Source organism: Juglans regia, chromosome 16 (assembly GCF_001411555.2).
Source record: "Juglans regia cultivar Chandler chromosome 16, Walnut 2.0, whole genome shotgun sequence".
In the NCBI taxonomy this organism is placed as follows: Eukaryota; Viridiplantae; Streptophyta; class Magnoliopsida; order Fagales; family Juglandaceae; genus Juglans; species Juglans regia.
The window spans coordinates 5,731,300-5,750,655 of NC_049916.1; the positions used below are offsets into that span (position 1 = coordinate 5,731,300).

Genomic DNA, 19,356 nt, shown 5'->3' on the forward strand with positions numbered 1-19,356 from the left:
CATTATATATATATATATGTATACACACATAAATACATACATGCTTTACACAATGGCGATATTTCAATACATAGAAATATCTCTCTCTAATTTTTTCTTATAACTCCTAGATTTATATAATTTCTATATACTATCTATTTTCAAGGATGATGCCCTACTAAAATTAAATTAAAACTAAGATTAGGAGAAATAATAAACTATTGACATTGACCTCAAAATTTTTTATCATATAATATTAAGTTTCTTAATATAGAATCCAAAGTGAAAATACAAGAAAAACCATTTAATATTGATGATTTATATAAAAAATAGGAGAGATGATTTATCCTCTAAACTTCATTGAGTAAAGAAAAACTTATTTAAGGTCCCGATTGTAATATTCTATGGCGCTTAATGTGACACCAAAATAGATAGATTTTGAAATTTGATGAACAAGCTTAAATATTAGAATGAAAGATGACATTTTAAAAGATCACTTGATAGTTTCTAAGAAGAAAACAATCCCTAAATATTTCATATTTACAAAAATAATAATGGATGAATATTATTCTATGAAATATTATCGTAAAAAATTTGAAACAGACATTAATTAAGTTATGTTTTTAAAATTTTATTTATACATTATTTGGCAAATTATCGAGATTTAATTTTATATACAGTTATGTTTTATGGTTTTGTAATATTTTTTCATTTTACATAAACATCTTATTCGGTAGAAAAGCTGCCTAAGAAAAATTACAGGTTCCACCATTGCAGTTATATATACATGTATTTATTTTATTAATTATCAGCTTATATCATGTATATGTATGTGTATTTAGTTAATTCCGAAACGGTGCACCGAAATGCACTGATATCGATATATTATGTTCCAATGCTTAAATTGGAATGATCATCGGAATGAAAGTTTAAAATATGAGAAATGATATTTACAGTCATAAAGTGCGCAAGCGCCATACACTCTTTTTAAAAAACTAAGTATGAGACTCATATGAAAAAATTAATTTTTTAAGAGAAATGATATTTGCAATCATAGAGTGCATAAGCGCCGCACACTCATTTTGAACAAATTGAGTAAATATGAGACTTATATGAAAAAATTAATTTCTTAATAGTGAATATCACTCTTTTTCAAAAGGAATATGCAGTGCTTGCACAACTCATAACTGCATCTAATATTACTCTTAAGTATTTAGTATTTTGAAGTTAACTTATTGAATTTTATTTTTCTTCCTATTTTAATGTTTAATTTTCTATGTCCTTTTATCTTTAGTTTAGTTAAATTTTAAAGTGTTTTCAAACTTCTTTTATATTTTATTGATTTATTATTATTATTATTATTATTATTATTATTATTTTATCATTTTTTTATACACGTCCTTTTCTGTTATTTATTTATTTATTATTATTATTATTATTTATAAAGTGGTAGTTGTATGTTATGCTTGCATTTTTCATTTACTAGACTAACATAGTTTTGAAGGGGAAATCAGTTTGAAATGCCAATACAATGGTCTATTTTGAAACTTTTAGACCACAAGTACTAATTTGAAAATATTTCAAACTTCAATGACTTGTAACTAATTTACCTTTGAAATAAATCGAGAATATAAGAGGAGACAGGCAGGTTTGAGAGGTGAGATGAGAATTTTATATTTTATTTTGAAGTTTAAAATATTATGTTTTAATATTATTATTGTTTTGAGATTTAAAAAAGATGTATTAAGATTTGAAAAAGTTGAATTGTTTATTATATTTGGTATGAGGATTTGAAAAATATGTAATGATAAAATGAGATGAGATGATAATTTATGTTTTGTCTTGTGTCCCAAACATGTCCTAAGATCTCATTTGGATGTTGAGATGAGATAAAAAATTTATAAATAGTAATGAAATTATTTAGAAATAGTAGTAAAATAATTTGAGTTAAGATGATTTATTAGGTTTTAAGAAATGAGAGAGAAAATATTGAATAAAAATATTATAAAGTTAAAATATTGTAAGAATATAATTTTTTAATATAAATTTTATTATGAAATTTAAAAAAATTGAATTGTATTTTGTGTTTTATTTAAAAATTTAAAAAAATTATAATGATTAGATAATAATTAGTTGAAAAAATTAAATATTTAAAATTGAAAAATATATTTATTTTAGTGATATTTAAAAATAAAATAAAATAATATAAGATAAGAGGCGTTGAGATAGTTATACAAACGTGAAACGACACCTAAAGAATCCCAACAAAGATTACATTCAAAGACGCAAAATGAAGATGACAAGGAATACGGAACTGAATTAATTGGTGCTTGTAGCTAAAATGGGAACTGCCTAAAGCTATAATTTATAGATTGCCCAACTGGTGAACTACGGAGATTCGAATGAGACCTTAATAAGATCACACGTGGCAGTATTACCATTACCGCCGGGTTTATACCTCAAAGATCGTAAGGATGACTTGCAGTTGCAATTGAACTCTTTTTTTTTTTGAAATCGTTAAATATTCTAAAAAAATAATATTATATATAGTTTTAAAATATATAAATTTCGTATTTTTTTTTTACAAAAAATAGATTTTATTATTCAAAAATAATTTCATTATATGAATTACTCATTTTTTTAAAATTAGAATATGTGAAATTTAAATACGTAATCCGTAAAATTGTAAATATTTATTTCTGTTCTAAATGTTTTGTTTATCTCTCTCAATTTAAACCATTCAATTGAATCACAAAATCGATGACAATCTAATAGAAAAAGGAAAATAATTGAAACAAAACGAAAATAACGTAGAAATGGTGCGCAGAGTGTGTGTAACTTATTTCTTAAAATTTTCAACCTAGGATAGATAGTGCTTGGTGTCGTGTAATCTGTGATCAACAGCGGTTTTGTTTCCATAAAATAACAAATCTAAAAACTATTTTTTAGAGGAAGAAAGTCGGTGTCTGTCGCCTCTAACAACCAATTCTCACACACGCATCCCTCTCTGTCTCTTTCATCTCCCCCAGAATTCCTTCACCTATCAAGCTTGTTGTTGGGTCGCAAGTTTATATCATTTATATATAATATCTCTTGTTGTCGATATCCAATCCTTCTTCTCTTCTTCCTGTTGATTTGTTGTTGTTGAGAGCTTTCTGTGATTGTAAAGTTTGAAAATTTATCATTAATCTGATTGATCACGTTTGATGGTTCTTTTGGGAGCTGGATTGTTGTGAGAGCGATTCCTGTTAATGAAGAAGGATGGGATTGGAATCGGTTGGGGTTTGGGTTCGTTGAATTGGAGGAGGAGCTCGACGCCCAATTCGACAATCGGGTTGGCGGGTTGGTCCGATCGGTAATTGGTTGATTGAATCGTATTTTTGTCGCTTTGTATTTGTTGTGTGCGAAGAAGGTTATTGTGGAATCAATGTTGGAGGCATTGGGTGAGGTCAGTTTCTGGGTCGGTGCTTGATTTTGGGACTTCTGGGTCTGTGCCATGGATGAGGTCGGCCGTGTCAATGACACAAAAGAATCGGGAGGCTGTGGTACCAAGGAATTACCATCGTCATCGGCGGCGGTGGCTGGGGGCTTTGTTTGGAAGCCGAGTCAGCTCGTGTTTAGTCCTTATGAAACTGTGAACAAGGCACGAACTTTGCGCGTTGTTGTCCGAAAACCTGTAAGTGTATTGGCTTTTAGTTTCTGTTGCAAGTCTCTTCAGTTTCATTTTCATTGTGCATGTTAAAATATGGTTTTGTGTATCCTGCCTGTTGTTTATAAATTGAGTCCTCCATTGGCACATACTATGATAGAGCAGCTGCCTTCACAAGTGAACCGTGGGTCAATTTTGGAGTAGGTCTAATGTGGGGGGCTTAGAATGTCCTGATTCTCAGAGTGCAAGTAGAAGAGGGGTTTTTCATTTTTTGTTTTTTAACATCGAAGTTGTTAAGTAACGAGACGTTTTTTTTTTCCTTTTCTAATTGGTAACTAGCCTACGAACCACGTGATATTTGAACCTATGACCTCACCATCATTCCCTTCTGGTTTTGGCGGGGGGGAGCGGCGGGGAGGAAGGAAGGGGGGATTGGAAATGCCATTTGGCCTGAAGGCCTCTGACATTACTCCCTCAATGTTCAAGAATGCTTGGAGAAAGATTATGTCAAGCGTTTTCATTAAATAGAGGTATTTCAGAAGATTGGAAGGGCCAGAATGTTTAAGATAGTTAGGCAACTTGGGTTTAGAGGAACCATATGTTTAACGGGGTGATTTTTATCTAGTTCTACTGCCATTCAATCAAGGGTTTCCACAGACAGAAAAGCCAATAAACAGAAGTATCTACACTGACTTCCTGCATACTTGGGCTACACCTATTTACTTGATTTAATAAAATTTCATTCTTACTTATCAAAACAAAAATAGTATTGCTCAAAAAAGTTTGCTTTATGCAGTTCCTTACAAAGAACTTTCAACTCCATTTTTAATAATCTGATTCCTGAATATATTCTAAGATCGAACTTCTTTAAGATCATGTCTCAACTACAAGATCTCTCTCTCTCTCTCTCTCTCTCTCACACACACACACACCCACTTTCTTTTTTGGTAAGTATGGTCATTTTGGGTAAACATTTTCAATAATAGAGCTCGATGTATGAGTTGTAGTAGGGTAACCATAACACTAACTTTCATAGAAATATGTTCACCAGGAAAAATGTTAAATTTCCTTCCTCAGCCTCCCTTCCCTAAAGAAGTCCCTTTGAAACGTATGTATAGATTCAAGACTAGTGAAAGTTGGCATGATGTTTATGATGAGTTAGAAGACAGTTGTTGTGGTCTATATAAATATGGATGGTGGAAGTGATAATACTTGATTTTTTCTTGCTATATCTTCCTATGCAGATTGCCAGATTATATCGACCCTTTGTTCTCTTTTAGTGGCTTGCCTTCTCTGTTGTGCTACTGGCATATTGGTTTGCATCTCCTTGGTGTTACTGAAGTCATTTATTTGAAAATAACGATACTGATGGTGCTTTTTTATATTTCTTGGTATCGCTGTGCTCTAGCTTGGTAGGAATCCTTATGGCATGTCATTTCCTTGTAATTGGTCAAAGGTCTGTTTGGATTAAATGAGAAGGAAGTATTAGGCTCCATGTACTCTTGGGAAGCTATATGGCCTTTGGAAAATCTCAAATTTGGTATCTGATTTGGGGAAAGAATATAAACCTTTGAAGGATGCTACTTACTATCCAACTTCTGATTTTGATGTCTGATTCCTCATATTTTAATCCCATTCTGAGTTAGATATAATGGATTGATTGTAGATTTTCCATATTGATTGCTAAATCATAATTTACTCCTATGTCCAAGGATGCCTCACACTTTGTGGATGTCATAACTTCCTTCTAACTTCATCTATATCACATGTTACCTCATCTTCCATCAAATGTTCTTCCTTGAACAGGGGGAATTTCCCCTTGAATTATCTGAGATGCACTTGTGGAAAACTCCTTGCCGAGGGCCTATGCACCATAGGATTAGTCGGGACTTTGTTCTAGACCCCTGATGCCAATAAAAAAAACAAAATGTTCTTCTCGGAGAAAATTATATCAAATTTTATCTAGTTGTGGCTTTTGTAAGTCAAAAGATTTTGACACCTTCAATTCTCTCAAGGGCTACACAACATGGTTGGAATATGGGGATAAAAGAAGGTTTTGAGATGATTGGATGAGAGATTGTGCACATGTCATGGCCGTCTCCTCTACCTCTATAATTATTAAAGATGCAGAGGGTACTACTTCATTGAACCTCTCAACTATGAAATGGAAATGCCAATAACGCTCTAAACTCTCCTCTTCAAGCTTGAGTTAGATGTCCATCATGCATATTTTGATATAGGTATCTAAGAGGTTTAGATGAAAACATCTCCTAGCTAACAATTTAATTTAACTTATATGCCATAACCTTCTTCATAACTGTTTCTTGCTCAAAGTGATAGTCAACCTCAATATACTTTGTCCACATTAAATATATGATTAAATTCCCACAAGTTGTGTATGCAATGGCCCTACTCTCTACCTTCTCGTTAATGTCACGATGTTATTTTATTTTATTTGAAATTATGCTTCCAAGCAGCAATGTTACCTCCATACCAAGCTTAGACTTCCTATCAAGACAATCACTTGTGTAATCTACATCTATAAAGCAAATGATATCAAGATTATAAGAGGTTTTAATAGAAAACCCTTTTAAGAGTAGAGTAATTGTATATACTACTCTCCTCTCCTATTTTTATCACACTTTGTAAATGTGGCCCATTCCATCACCATTGGACCATCTCTTAAATTTTTTTTTTAAAAAATAATTCAAAGGTTGGTGGGCAAAGCCACTTCATAATAGTGGGATAAGAACAAGATGATAATGTAGTATATTGAATTTTCCTTAAGAGTATTATTCAAATATCTCAACATTCGACTCACATCATCCCAAACTTTGCATCTTGGGTTTGCGTGAATTGACTCACTGTGCATACAACTGTGCGTACAACACAAATGAGATAAGTCAAATGGTAGTTGAGGGATTCAGTTACCCCAAAAGTCTTCTATTGTTCCCAGGATTTGTATACTGTATCCTTATATTTAAGAAGCTCGATACAAGGTGGATTTCTATGAGAATAACTGTATTCTTTAGCTTTTAAATCATTTCACACCAAAGTTCTCAACCAATATAGATGTGCGGTTGATCTCTTTCATTCTGATGGCATAATAATGACATGATTTATTAGTGTAAAAAGATGAGTTCCTATATTGGTTTTGATTCTTTCCATATGAATCTCTAACTTTTAGTTTTAGGGTTTGATATGACTGTTATGTAAAGCATACCTTGGGAAGGAGAGTGAACTCGCGATTAACATGTGTAACCCTTTGCATTGTAGAAATCCAAAGGGATTTTCAAACTGGGAATACATGGGTTGGGGAAAGGGAATCATGGACCCCAACTAGGCTTGTCAATCTTTTCAATGACTTGGGATTTTCACTTACCTTAGGAGCTAAGCTTGGATATGGAACATAAAAAATTAATTTGCTCAAAAGTCTGATCCTTTAATCTGATGAATACTATTATGTTTTTTTATAAGTGAGATAAGAATTATTAATGATTAAAAAAAAGGTTCAAACAGGCACAGTCGAAGTACACTGGGAGTATACAACACATGTAACTAGGTAGAGAAAGAAAAGAGCAAGCAAGCCTTGGAAACTAAAGCCGAAGAGACATAATTTGGCTCTCATATAATCTTAAAGTGCATTAAAAATTGAAAGCTTTAAGATCTTCATTTTTTCTTCCATATGCACCACATCACACAAATCGAAATCATTCTCCACAAGGGATCATTGTGGTGGCTACCAATTCGCTCATTCTAGCATGCTAACAATTCTACCATTCGACTAGGCTCCATCCAACTTAACCCATAAAATAAACACTGCTTGCCATAATGTGCTAACTACCTTGCAATAGAGTAGGAGATGATCCATAGATTCCTTGTTCTTCTTATATGTACAACACTATTACGTGTCTCTTCCTAAGGTTGTCCATGGTAAGAATCTTTCCAAGTGCAGTCATCCAAACAAAGCCAAGTGCAACTAGTAATATGTAAGTCTGAACTCTAGTCTTACAGACTGTTTGGATACGTGGAAAGAAAAGGGGTGACCAAAACTTGGGGTACATTCCCCTGTTTGGTTGTGGTGTTTAATGTGTGTCGACTCCCTTGGCATCATTCTACCTAAAAGTGGGTAGATATTGGATTCCCCATACTTTATAGGACATTTCCTTATTAACAGGATTTGATTGACTTGTCGCCGATAAAAAAAAAGACTTAACTAACTTGTCAGGAAAAAGCTATTGTGCAGAATCTTGTTTGAACCCTTCATCAATACAAGCGTAGAGTGGCATAACTCTAGTACACAGAAGGCATGCAGAAGGAAATGCCCCAACTAGTAAGAAAAAGAAACCTGATATAGGGGCACTATTCGTTATTTCTAATCCCCATTGAGAAACTTGATAAAAGTCCCATTTACAATAGCCGATAGTTTACATATAATGGGGATAAAGGATTCCCTTGTTGCTGAAGAAACCTACTAGGATGGCGTTTATCAAAATTGAGAAATGCACTAAAGAATATAGTGCGCTATCCACTTGCACCATCTCTCCCTGACATTCCTTGAGTAATTATAGCAAGAAAGACTTAAAGACTTAAAGTTCAAAACTGAAAGCTCTAAAAAAATACTTAAAGCTTTGGAACATTCAATCTTTTGGTGACATAAGGGAACGCAAGAAAATCAAGTTGGAGGAGATCCAGGCGTTAGAGAGGATACAAGAGGATCGGGTTCTCTCCCAGGAAGAACAATCTCGAAAGACAGAGTTGGTCTCAGAGTTAGAGAGGGTTATCTTAGTAGATGAGATCTCTTGGCATAAAAAAGCAAGAGGATTGTGGTTGAATCGAAGCACGAAGTTCTTCCACAAAATTGATCTCTCTCATAGTAGAATCGATACCATTGAGATGCTGAAAATCGATGGTGTGGATTGTAAGGAGGATTAGGTGATTCGCGATCATGTTGTTGACTTTTTTGAACATTTGCTTACAGAACAAGAGGGGTGGCGGCCAACGCTTGATGGCCTCGGTTTTGAGTCTATTGAGCCGCAAGATGTCTCTTGGTTGGAGAGGCCTTTTAAGGAGGCAGAGCTTCATGATGTGGTGAGGAAAATGGTAAAAGACAAGGCACTGGGTCTTGGTGGCTTTTCTATGGGCTTATTTCAAACATGCTGGGAAGTAGTGAAAGAGGATCTAATGAAGGTGTTCCAGGATTTGTTCTCGACTGGAAAATTTGAGAAAAGCCTTAATGCCACTTTTATTGCATTGATACTTGAAAAGTTTGGGGCATCGAAGGTAAGGGTGTTTCGGCCCATTAGCCTAGTGAATGGGGTATACAAGATAATCTCCAAGGTGCTTGCAAATCGCCTAGTGGAGGTATTGGGGAAGATTATTACAAAACTCCAAAATACATTTGTAAGGGGTAGACAAATCCTAGATGCAATTCTCATCACCTATGAATGTCTGGATAATAGACTAAAACCTGACACTATAGGGATCCTTTGCAAGTTAGATATTGAGAAGGCCTATGACCATGTCAATTGGGACTTCTTTACTTTACTTACTTGGGAGGTATGGATTTGGGGTGGCGATCATGGATTAGATGGTGTATATCAACGGCGAAATTTTGCAGTTTTGATAAACGGAAGTCTAGTTGGGTTTTTCAATAGCACCCAAGGCTTAAGACAAGCGAACCCATTATCCCCACTTTTCTTTATCATTGTAATGGAGGCACTTAGCAGAATGATATCAGCATTGGTTAATAATGGTTTTATGGCTGGTTTCTCAATTGGTGACCCAAATAGGGGAACTATTAATATTGCTCATTTGATGTTCGCAGATGATACATTAATCTTTTGTGAGGTAGACCAAAACTAGGTTCGGGCACTGAAGGCCCTTCTACTTTGTTTTGAAGTAACATCCGATTTGAAAGTGAACTTTGACAAATCAGAAATGGTGCCAATTGGAAGTGTTAACAATGTAAGGCAATTGGCTAGCACACTGGGTTGTAAGTTTGCTTCTCTTCCCATGAACTACCTTGGCCTTTCGTTTGGGGCTGCCTCAAGAGCTATTCCAATATGGGACAAGGTGATCGAGAAGATAGAGAGGAGATTGACAAGTTGGAAGAGATTGTATCTCATAGAGTGGGAGTTTGGAAGCACATAAGACGAGGATTTTTGGGGGGGGGGGGGTTTACTCGACATACAAGATTCGTTCTGGGTGAGGGCTCTAGGATTAAATTTTGGAGCAACATATGGTGTGGCAATAGTGCTCTAAAGGACTCATTCCCTTCTGTTTTCTGGGTTGCATGTGAAAAAGAAGCTTCAGTGGCTGATCTTATGGTGATATTAGGAGAGCAAATCCAATGGAACATCAATTTTAGTAGGGCGGCCCAAGATTGGGAAGTAGCCAGCTTCGAAGACTTCTTTAGTTTATTGTATTCCACAAAACCGAGCAACCAGTGAGCTGATATGTTGTGGTGGATACCCGCAGGCAAATGTACATTCTCGGTTCGCTCTTTCTATACATCTCTCACACACTCACCGAATACTCAGTTTCCATGGAGAAGGATTTGGCGACATAAGGTGCCTCCCAAAGTAGCATTTTTCATGTGGATTGCTTCCTTGGATAAGATGTTGACAACATATAACTTGAGGAAACGCAGGGTGATCATAGTGGATTGGTTGAAAGAAATGTAGTGGGGCAGTGGATCATCTCTTACTACCTGCGAGACAGCTAGAGTGTTATGGAATGAAGTCTTCAACAAATTAGAGTTAGCTTGGGTCATGCCTCCTATAGTGGTTGCACTTTTGACAAGTTGGACAAATTTAAGAGGCATTCAACAAATCAAAACTGTGGAAGATGATCCCTATCTGTATTCTATGGTGTTTGTGGCAGAAGTGAAATGACCGGACGTTCGAAGATAATGAGCGCTCAATGGAGGAAATAAGAGCTTTTTTTATTAGAACTCTATGTACATGGGCCATAGCTGTAGACTTTAATGGCCTCGATTTACATGACTTTCTTGCCTCTATTGCTTCCACTTAGATAGGGCATACCTTTGTATATCTTCTTGTGTACTTGGGCTATACCTATTATTTAATAAAATCGTTTACCTAAAAAAATTATAGCAAGAATTCCCTCTACACATTGGTTTATGGCTTCCAAATCTAGTTTACATAAAACCCTTAATACCCGGATATATCTTTTTTTGCCTTTTCATTCCATTGTTTTATGTTTGAAACATCCAATCGAGGGGTAGGAAACATCCCTTTACTTTTTGTTCCATTCTTTTTGCTTAATTTGTCATTTCCTTTGGATCCCCTTCTTTTATAAACTCTACAACATTATGTAATGAAGATAAACTATTATGCTCTTAATGGTCCCTACTTTTTGCTGTGATGATATTAAAAGAATCTGGAACTTATCTCAAAGTCTTGTTGGCTATGTGCCTCACCTGGTTGGATGTTTGATTTGGGAGAAAAAACCAGTTGCCACTTTTATATATAGAAGCTGTATCAATGCAAACGGCAAAACATATATAATTCTAATAGCTTAGCATCATTTGACATTTTGTGGTTGAAAGAATGTCTAGATCTGAGTTTTTTGAAGCAGATATATGTAATGACATTTAGCTTTTTATTGTGCAGCTGGCGGCAAGACTAACCAAGGAAATAGTTGAGACGTACCAAATATGCAATCCTCAGTTTAAGTATTCAGAGGAACTAAATCCTAAGAGATATTTGACCAGCCCATCCATTGGAGTCCAAAATGATGGCTTTGATAATGTGAACTCGGATCTTATCCTGACTGTGAACTTTGTCTTGGTCAATTCAGAAACACAGCGAAGGTTTGTTATTCTTACTTTTTTTTTAAACATTTTTTTCTTTTTGCCATCTTCATTGCTACAGAGGGTGTTTGAGATTTTTGGTTAGAAGTGAAAAAAATTGAGATTGTCTTCTTGTCTCGGAATAGTTATTCAACTTGGTTGATCACAACTTATTGTAGGTTCAATCTAGGCAAGCAACATCTCAACATCAATTGTAAGCAGGACGAGTTACCCCTGTTGACATACTATTTCTGGTCTATATAATAATTAGTCTCCTATAAGTATTACAAGTGTCCGCGGAGTGTCTGCTTTGTGAACCTTTAACACCTGAAATTACTGATTTAAACTAGTGGTAGCTGATAGATCACCCCTATTAATTTTCTGTTTGGTCGTTTTATTTTACCTTTTTTTTTGGTTGAGTCCTTGGCAACACTAATAAGAGAACTATGTCAGATTATTTTTTAAATAATCTTTGGACAGGGAGTTAGCAGAGCAAATGGATGAATAAATAAATTCAGGAAGAACTTTCATTAGATTTTCTTTATTCTATTTAAAGAAAGACATTAATCTGGGTTCAAATTGAAACTATTCAGATAATCTGACATGCTCATTTGGATAGCTGCTTTCGGGAAGGTTCTTTTTTTTTTTTTTATAAGTAATAATATTATATATATATCAATAGAAATAACCAAGTACACTGGACGTGTACAAGAAAAACACCTAGCCCATACAAGAAAGCCCCTAATGACCCAAAAGCCCATGAAAACCTACCCAAAATACACCAAGCCCGAATTGGAAAACTATCGATACTCCTCCCCGACCCCATCCCCTACATCCCACTACGAGAACGTCTTCACAAGGCCCTCCCTTTAACTTTACCTCAGCTTGAGCTAGCTCCCTTAGTATCGTAGTTGATTGCCCAAGAAAGATTATTTAACTCCCTACTTTTCTTAAACGTAGATTTGGTTTCAAGCGTGTGGCTCGCCTCGATTGCAATGAGTAGTGCTTTAAATTGGTCTTCATATTCTCCTTGCTCTCCATATGAAAGTCCCAGGGTTTGTAGAAACCCATTATCTTTATTCAGAATCCAATCCACTGTTGAACCCGCTATATCGTTAATCAGAGGAAGAGAAACTAGGAGAACGACATTATCCCCAGCCATAGTACCTGATTGCACTCTCGACTCTAAACCTTCCCCCACACGAGGCACCAATGACAATTCGATAATTTCATTCTCGCCAAATGGTTGCTCAACAAGTATATGGTTGTTTTCCCCTCCATCTATTACCATTATAGGTTCCTCCCCTCCATCAACATTTTTTGCATATGCTCCACCCCTCGACAATCATTGTCGTGCCACTTTGTTTGACCCTACTGCTTCAAGAGGGGAAGCACTACCTTTTGTTATCCTGTTTGCATCTTCTAAAAGGGGAAGCACTACCTTTTGTTATCCTGTTTGCATCTTCTAAAAGAGGCTCGATTGTTTCTTCCAAAATACTCGAGAACTTGGAGGGACCCCCGTCTTTAACTACAAATGAACCCTGGACAGAAGGACCAACTACATCTATAACTGGTGCATGAGACCCTACAGCTCCCTCAGAAGGCATAGTGACACTAGCATGAACAAAGATGCTAGTGTCCAACGACCCTATCGTTGACACACCCTTTGCTTGCACACTTTTCAGCACACTTGCTGGCACACTTGTACCCACGACTAGGTCCAACCCCTTATCCACCTTAATCATTAGATCTCTTACATAATCCATAACTGCCTTCAATTGAGATTTGACATCCCTTAGTATTGTTTGAAGGTTCTTAGTTGAATGTTAAGGATTGTTTTCTTAACTCCTTAGTATTGGTCTTGAGCTCATTTTGGTTGCACTATCTCTAGTTTTTAAGACTATTTAGCTCTTTTCCAGTTGCCTTATTATATTTGTCTCCTTTATGCATCCTTTTTACCCAGTCTATACCTGTTTTTTGGTTGATAAAATTCTTGTCATCAAATAAAAAGTTATCATGCGTTTCTTCAGGTTGCACATTCTTTGAATTCGTCATGCAGTTCTGCCTAGATGTCGATTCTTCCTTTGATATTGATGGCCTAAGAGCACTGGCATTGGCCAAATTTTGGCTAAGTAGCTCAAAAGTGGTCTGCATTGGAGTAGTCAAAACTCCAAGGCTCCACTTTTGCGCTACAGTAAATCCATCCCTTTCTCCAAATTTGGCTAGCCACTATTCATCTCCAAAACAATATTTTACTCTAAAAATATTCCAAATGACTACTATTGGATAATTAGTTTGAGGAAAAAAATAGTTGGGAAACAAGTAAAAATTAAATTATTAATTAATATATGGAGTATATTTGCAAAATATATAAAAAAAAATTATATTAAAATATCTAATATTATATTATTATTTTGACTTTTGGATGTATAGTCCAATGTGGATTAACCTCTCCAATGGTTTTGACTTTAGTCAAAACCGCACTTTTAGTCAAATTTTGGACTTGGCAATGGCTAGACTATTACCAATGCTCAGGCTCAAATCAAGTGCATCCTTATCATTTAAAAAAATGATAATAATAAATAAGTTTAAACTTCATCTGTATGAATACTTTTTTGATCATGTGACTAGTCGATAGTCAAATTTGAATTGAAGGTCTTGAACTTTCAATATTATAATTTGCAGCATGCTATCCGTTTTAATCGGAGCCTTTTAATTGTTTGGTTTATCCTTCCTGAATTAACTGTTCAATTAAATTCCTTTGATAATTTGTAGATATATTGTCAAAGATGTTCTTGGCCACGGGACATTTGGGCAGGTTGCTAAATGCTGGGTTGCAGAGACTGACAGTTTTGTTGCTGTGAAGATCATAAAAAATAAACCTGCTTACTATCAGCAGGCATGGGTTGAAGTATCCATATTGACAACGGTAATTATTTTCTCCCTCAACAAGATGTTTTCCATAGTAGTGATCTTGCTGGTGAAATTTAGGCATTACTATGAAAAGATAGTTAGTAGTGAAAGTCTGCATCCTTTTGCAGTTGAATAAGAAGTATGATCCTGAGGACAAGCATCATATTGTTCGTATTTTTGATTCCTTTGTACATCAACGTCATTTGTGCATCTGCTTTGAACTGCTCGAAACCAATCTGTAAGTTACAAGGACTACAATAGTTTGTAATCTATTCCACTACGCACATAATTTGGTTTTAAGTGTGCATGGATCATGGCTATGATATGTCATTGTTTTTCAGGTATGAGCTTATAAAAATAAATCACTTTAGGGGATTATCCTTGAGCATTGTCCAAATGTTCTCCAAACAGGTATAGCAGCTCTAACTTGGGATTGAATCTAGTCTTGTAATGTATCATCTATGGATTAGTTTTGAATGGATTTGACCTTGTCTTGTAATGTATCATCTTTGGATTAATTTTGGATGTTTGTTCATCTCTCTCTCTCTCTCTCTCTCTCTCTCTCTCTCCCTCAAAATAGATTTTATGTGGACTGGCTCTGTTAAAGGAGGCTGGGATAATTCATTGTGATCTGAAGCCAGAAAACATCCTTTTGTGCACAAGGTGGGAATTTTGATTATGGTTTAGGACTTCAAACTATGAAATGTATTTCTGTTGACATTGCTTTGTCTGTCTTTAACTACAGTGTGAAGCCAGCAGAAATTAAAATTATTGACTTTGGATCGGCATGCATGGAAGATCACACCGTTTACTCCTACATTCAGGTTTGCAGTTATGCTAACCACCAGGCAATTTTCCCCATTCCGAGTATGTAGTGGATGATTTTATAATTGCTATTTTTTTTTTTCCATCCATTCTGCAGAGTCGTTACTACAGATCTCCTGAAGTTCTTCTTGGGTATCAGTATCCTTGTCAATCAATTTATTGCCATACTTATGTATAGTTTTGTCTCTCACGTTCAAATTCAATTTCTGCCACGTTTCTTTTGGCCTTATCTCCCTGCTTGCTTTCTTCCTGGGCTACAACTTAATTGGAATCATACTGATCTTCTAAGTTTAAGCTAAAACCTCAGAGTCTAGGATGGGAATGGGTCAAAGATAGATCCCCTACAGTTAAGGACAAGTTCAGTTGCGGTGTGAGGCAAGGCCTTCCATGACATCTTATTCGTTAGGAGTTTTACTTCTTTTTTTTAGTAAGTTTTGTTATCCTATTAACCATCATTTTACTTATTCTAGACATACATACTAAATTATTTTCAAACGTTGATCAAAGTTGATCCAATTGGAGCCACATATATTTGGCTACTTGAGCTATGCCTATTATCTTATGAATATAGCTTCTTGATTACCTCTCCCTCTCTCTCTATATATATATATTGACTCCCTGACCCTTGGTCAACTGGAATGCTATTGTATATTATGTAGTCTGAATTGAGAAGATCTGTTGACGCATTCATTGGGAGATTTTTTTTTTCTTTTAGAGTTAATTATTGAATGATTCTTTTGCTCACAATAATTTCTGAGATAGGTTAGTTTTGTATTTGGTGCATTAGAAATCAAAATCTTGTTTCTTTTTTTATCTGTCATCTTTCATCTATTATCACAAGTTTTCTGTTTGGTCCTTAGCCCTATGTTCAGATATACTACAACTATCGATATGTGGTCGTTTGGCTGCATTGTTGCTGAATTGTTTCTAGGCTTGCCATTATTTCCAGGAGCTTCAGAATTCGATCTCCTTAATCGAATGATTGAAATACTTGGGTACCCTTCATTTTCCTTGGCGGTTTTAATTCACCTTTGCCTTATTCTGCTTCACTTGATCTGGGATAAAAAAACAAATGGTTTTTAGATGCACATGTCATAATTACATGTAGACTTGATTGCAAAGGCAATGAGGCTAAGCTTAATTTATCTTCTTGTTTGTACCTTAGTAGATTTTTATGCAAATATGGAACCAGAAAAAGAAAAAGAAAAAGAAAAAAGAACAGCCCAGTTGTAGGGTTGACCACATTTGAGTGGATGATTCAGGTTGGAGATTATAGTTGAATACATGCCATAAGTGCATAGGTTCCACATTGACTTTCAGCTGTCAAAGTGGAGATGGAGAAAAACTATTTCTAAGCACAGTGACATTGAATTTGGCAATTTTGGCCGCCACTGTTTAAAGTCTTTATTGTACGACCATACTGATATCTATTGGGTTCTTCAAGTTTCTTAGAAGCTTGAAGTGCGCTTCCTTCCCTGTTTTCTAAAGGGAAGGTGTTTTGGAAATTGCTTATGATAGTTTTTATCTAATTCAGTATAGGGGGATGCCGATGGTCTTTGGACCAGATGACGTCTCCTCCCGTGATGAAGGTTAATTATTTTATAGTGAGTTATTTTCCTCATATAGAAAAAGAAAAGCATATAAGAGGACATTTGAGGATGCTTTTGGTCTGCATGCATTAATCTGGGATGGAGTGGAGTTGCGTGGTTCTCATTCAAAGTCGATTTAGAGGAATTTTGATGTCAAGAATTGTTAGGGATTGTTCATCTTTGCTTCTTCAATCCCATGCATACGTCATCCGATAATTTAAATCCTCGCTCCATTCATAAAAAAAGAGGAAAAATGATCCTCATTCACTCAGACATGTCAAACTGAATGTGATCCATTTTCTCTCTTGGTAATTAAGCTTAAACTGTTAGCAGTGTGTTTGTAAGCTCCAAGAAGATAACACCATCCTTTGTACTATTACTTATCAGGAAAAAATTCTATTGCTTTGTAATGTTCTTTCATCCCTTCATCAAAATATCTTCCTTTTTGAATTATTATAAAATGTTGTTCCCCATGAAAGTAGATTGGTCTGAGATCTCTTCCTAAGTCCCAAAGTTTTCATTTGTGGGTGTTAATCAGCCAGCCAAGCTTCTTTGATGTCATTTATGCTATAGTTGGTTTGTTAACTGTGAAGCATCTTTTTATGTCTGTTTAACTAATCTTGATTCTAGTTTGGCCTTGATGGCACTGCAGTCAATTAAAATAGCTGGGGAGAAAATCCTATCTTTGATTAAAAAGAATTTGATTTTGTTAGGGTAATGATGCCCCTTAGTTGGTATCTAGTTTTATATCATTTGAACTATCTGTACATTTTTCCAATATTTGATTCATATGTGGGAGTTTTATCTGTTCATGCTTTATCATTAATTTAAAATGGAATTTGAATCTATTTATGTTTATCTTTCGGCAGACTAGTAGTTACTTCGGTGGTGTAAACTGTTTAGACTTAGTTGGATAAATACTGTTTAAGTTTTTCTCCATTCCTCGAGGTATATAATTGTGTAATAAGATAGATATGAAAGGTGTTGATCTGATTGCTTCTTGCTCTCGGCACTCTCTTCTTAGATTCAATATACGCAATTTTATTCCTTTTACTTGGGTACTTAGGGTACCTTCATTACATAAACTGGTCTTTCTCATAAGTTTTGGAATTTTCTTCTGTTTTGTTTCAGGAAAATTTATTGTTAGGTTCATATGTGTGAACTGAAAAGTCTTACTAATCATTACCCGCTAGTTTATTGCATGTTGTTGTTATTGATTGAAGTGTCAAACAGCCTTGATATATAGTCAACATTTTGTAGAGGTCAACCCCCTGATTATGTATTAAAGGAGGCAAAAAACACAAGTAAGTTTTTTAAGCGCATTGGAAGTGTCCACAATATAGAGAATGGTGAAGTTTCGACAAATGGCAGAAGTGCTTACAAAGTGTTAACAGAAGAAGAATATGAAGCTGTAAGTGCTCTTATTGTTGTACTTTTGGTAAGAGGATATTTAAATAGAAGTGGAAATATACCAAACTTATCCATCAATGGTGTAATCTTTCTCTTCATACCTCTTGGAACGATACTCTGCTTATGTTGTTATTCTGTTGTGTTTTGATTGTTTTGTTGCTGGTTTCTGTTCAGAGAGAGAAGAAAAAGCCAGTGATTGGAAAAGAGTATTTCAAACATATGAATCTTGAAGCTATTGTCAGAAACTACCCTTATAGGAAGAACTTGCCTCAGGAAGATATTATAAGAGGTTTGGTTTTCTGTTCTCTGTTTGAATTGGCAGAGTCCATTTTAGTGAAATGTTTCTACAAGCTCTTGAAGATGTCACTGATGGTTGTCTGATCATGAACTTGTAACAGAAGGGCAAATACGACTAGCTTTGATCGATTTCTTGAGAGGACTTGTTGAGTTTGATCCTGCAAAACGGTGGTCGCCTTTTCAGGTTATAGAAATTTGCTTCAACTGTTGCCCTTCAGTCGTCAACTATTATTGATGTCTGCTGACATAGAGTATAGAGTCCAAGCTGTGAAATTAGAAATTGAAATTTATGTGCATGCAGGCTTCAAAACACCCTTTTGTCACAGGGGAACCTTTCACATCCCCATACAAGCCTCCCCAAGAGACTCCCCGTCTGGTAAGTTGATCTGTTTATTGACTTTCTGCAATGATTTATGAAACTTAATCCAAGTTTCCCTTGTGTTTCAGTTTCCCTTTATGTACCTTCTTTTCTGCTACTAGTTCATGACACGTGATTTACCAACAAAATATAAAGAAGAGTATGAACAGAATGTAAAATCTTCAGCCTTGTTTCTTGTATTTATTCCTAGTTCTTGACTAGGTGTCTTGTACATAGGCTACGTCTATTTCCTTTTATATTAATAAAATTTCATTTACCCATAAAAAAATCTTCAGCCTTGTTTGTAAGTCAAAATCTCAAACTTTTTCATTTTTTTTTTTAATTTTCAACTTCGGTCCAAATATCTTTGAATTTCAAAAGAACAATTCTATTACAACTTTTCATTCAATCATTTGCCTAGATTTCTATGAAAAGTCAAAAACACAAAACCAAAACAACTTTTACAAAAATCAAAACAAAAAATGCCCTAAAAAAATTACATTCAAACAACTTTTGCTGG

At 35.1% G+C, this 19,356-nt stretch overlaps 1 protein-coding gene across 2 annotated transcripts in view; it reads left to right on the forward strand.

The window, feature by feature from the left end:
* Positions 1–2,867: 2,867 nt before the first annotated feature.
* Positions 2,868–19,356, forward strand: part of LOC109007496 (dual specificity protein kinase YAK1 homolog) — a 38,179-nt gene continuing 21,690 nt past the window's right edge. For both annotated transcript variants that reach the window (XR_001998790.2, XM_018987174.2), the window contains exons 1-13: positions 2,868–3,655; positions 11,266–11,465; positions 14,220–14,373; positions 14,486–14,595; positions 14,699–14,768; positions 14,938–15,020; positions 15,103–15,181; positions 15,280–15,320; positions 16,055–16,177; positions 18,032–18,182; positions 18,356–18,470; positions 18,580–18,662; positions 18,780–18,854. Coding sequence is in view for 1 of the 2 variants with exons in the window: in XM_018987174.2 (XP_018842719.2) it covers positions 3,476–3,655; positions 11,266–11,465; positions 14,220–14,373; positions 14,486–14,595; positions 14,699–14,768; positions 14,938–15,020; positions 15,103–15,181; positions 15,280–15,320; positions 16,055–16,177; positions 18,032–18,182; positions 18,356–18,470; positions 18,580–18,662; positions 18,780–18,854 (1,464 nt within the window). In the remaining variant the exon portion in view is untranslated. The remainder of the gene's footprint in view (positions 3,656–11,265; positions 11,466–14,219; positions 14,374–14,485; positions 14,596–14,698; positions 14,769–14,937; positions 15,021–15,102; positions 15,182–15,279; positions 15,321–16,054; positions 16,178–18,031; positions 18,183–18,355; positions 18,471–18,579; positions 18,663–18,779; positions 18,855–19,356) is intronic.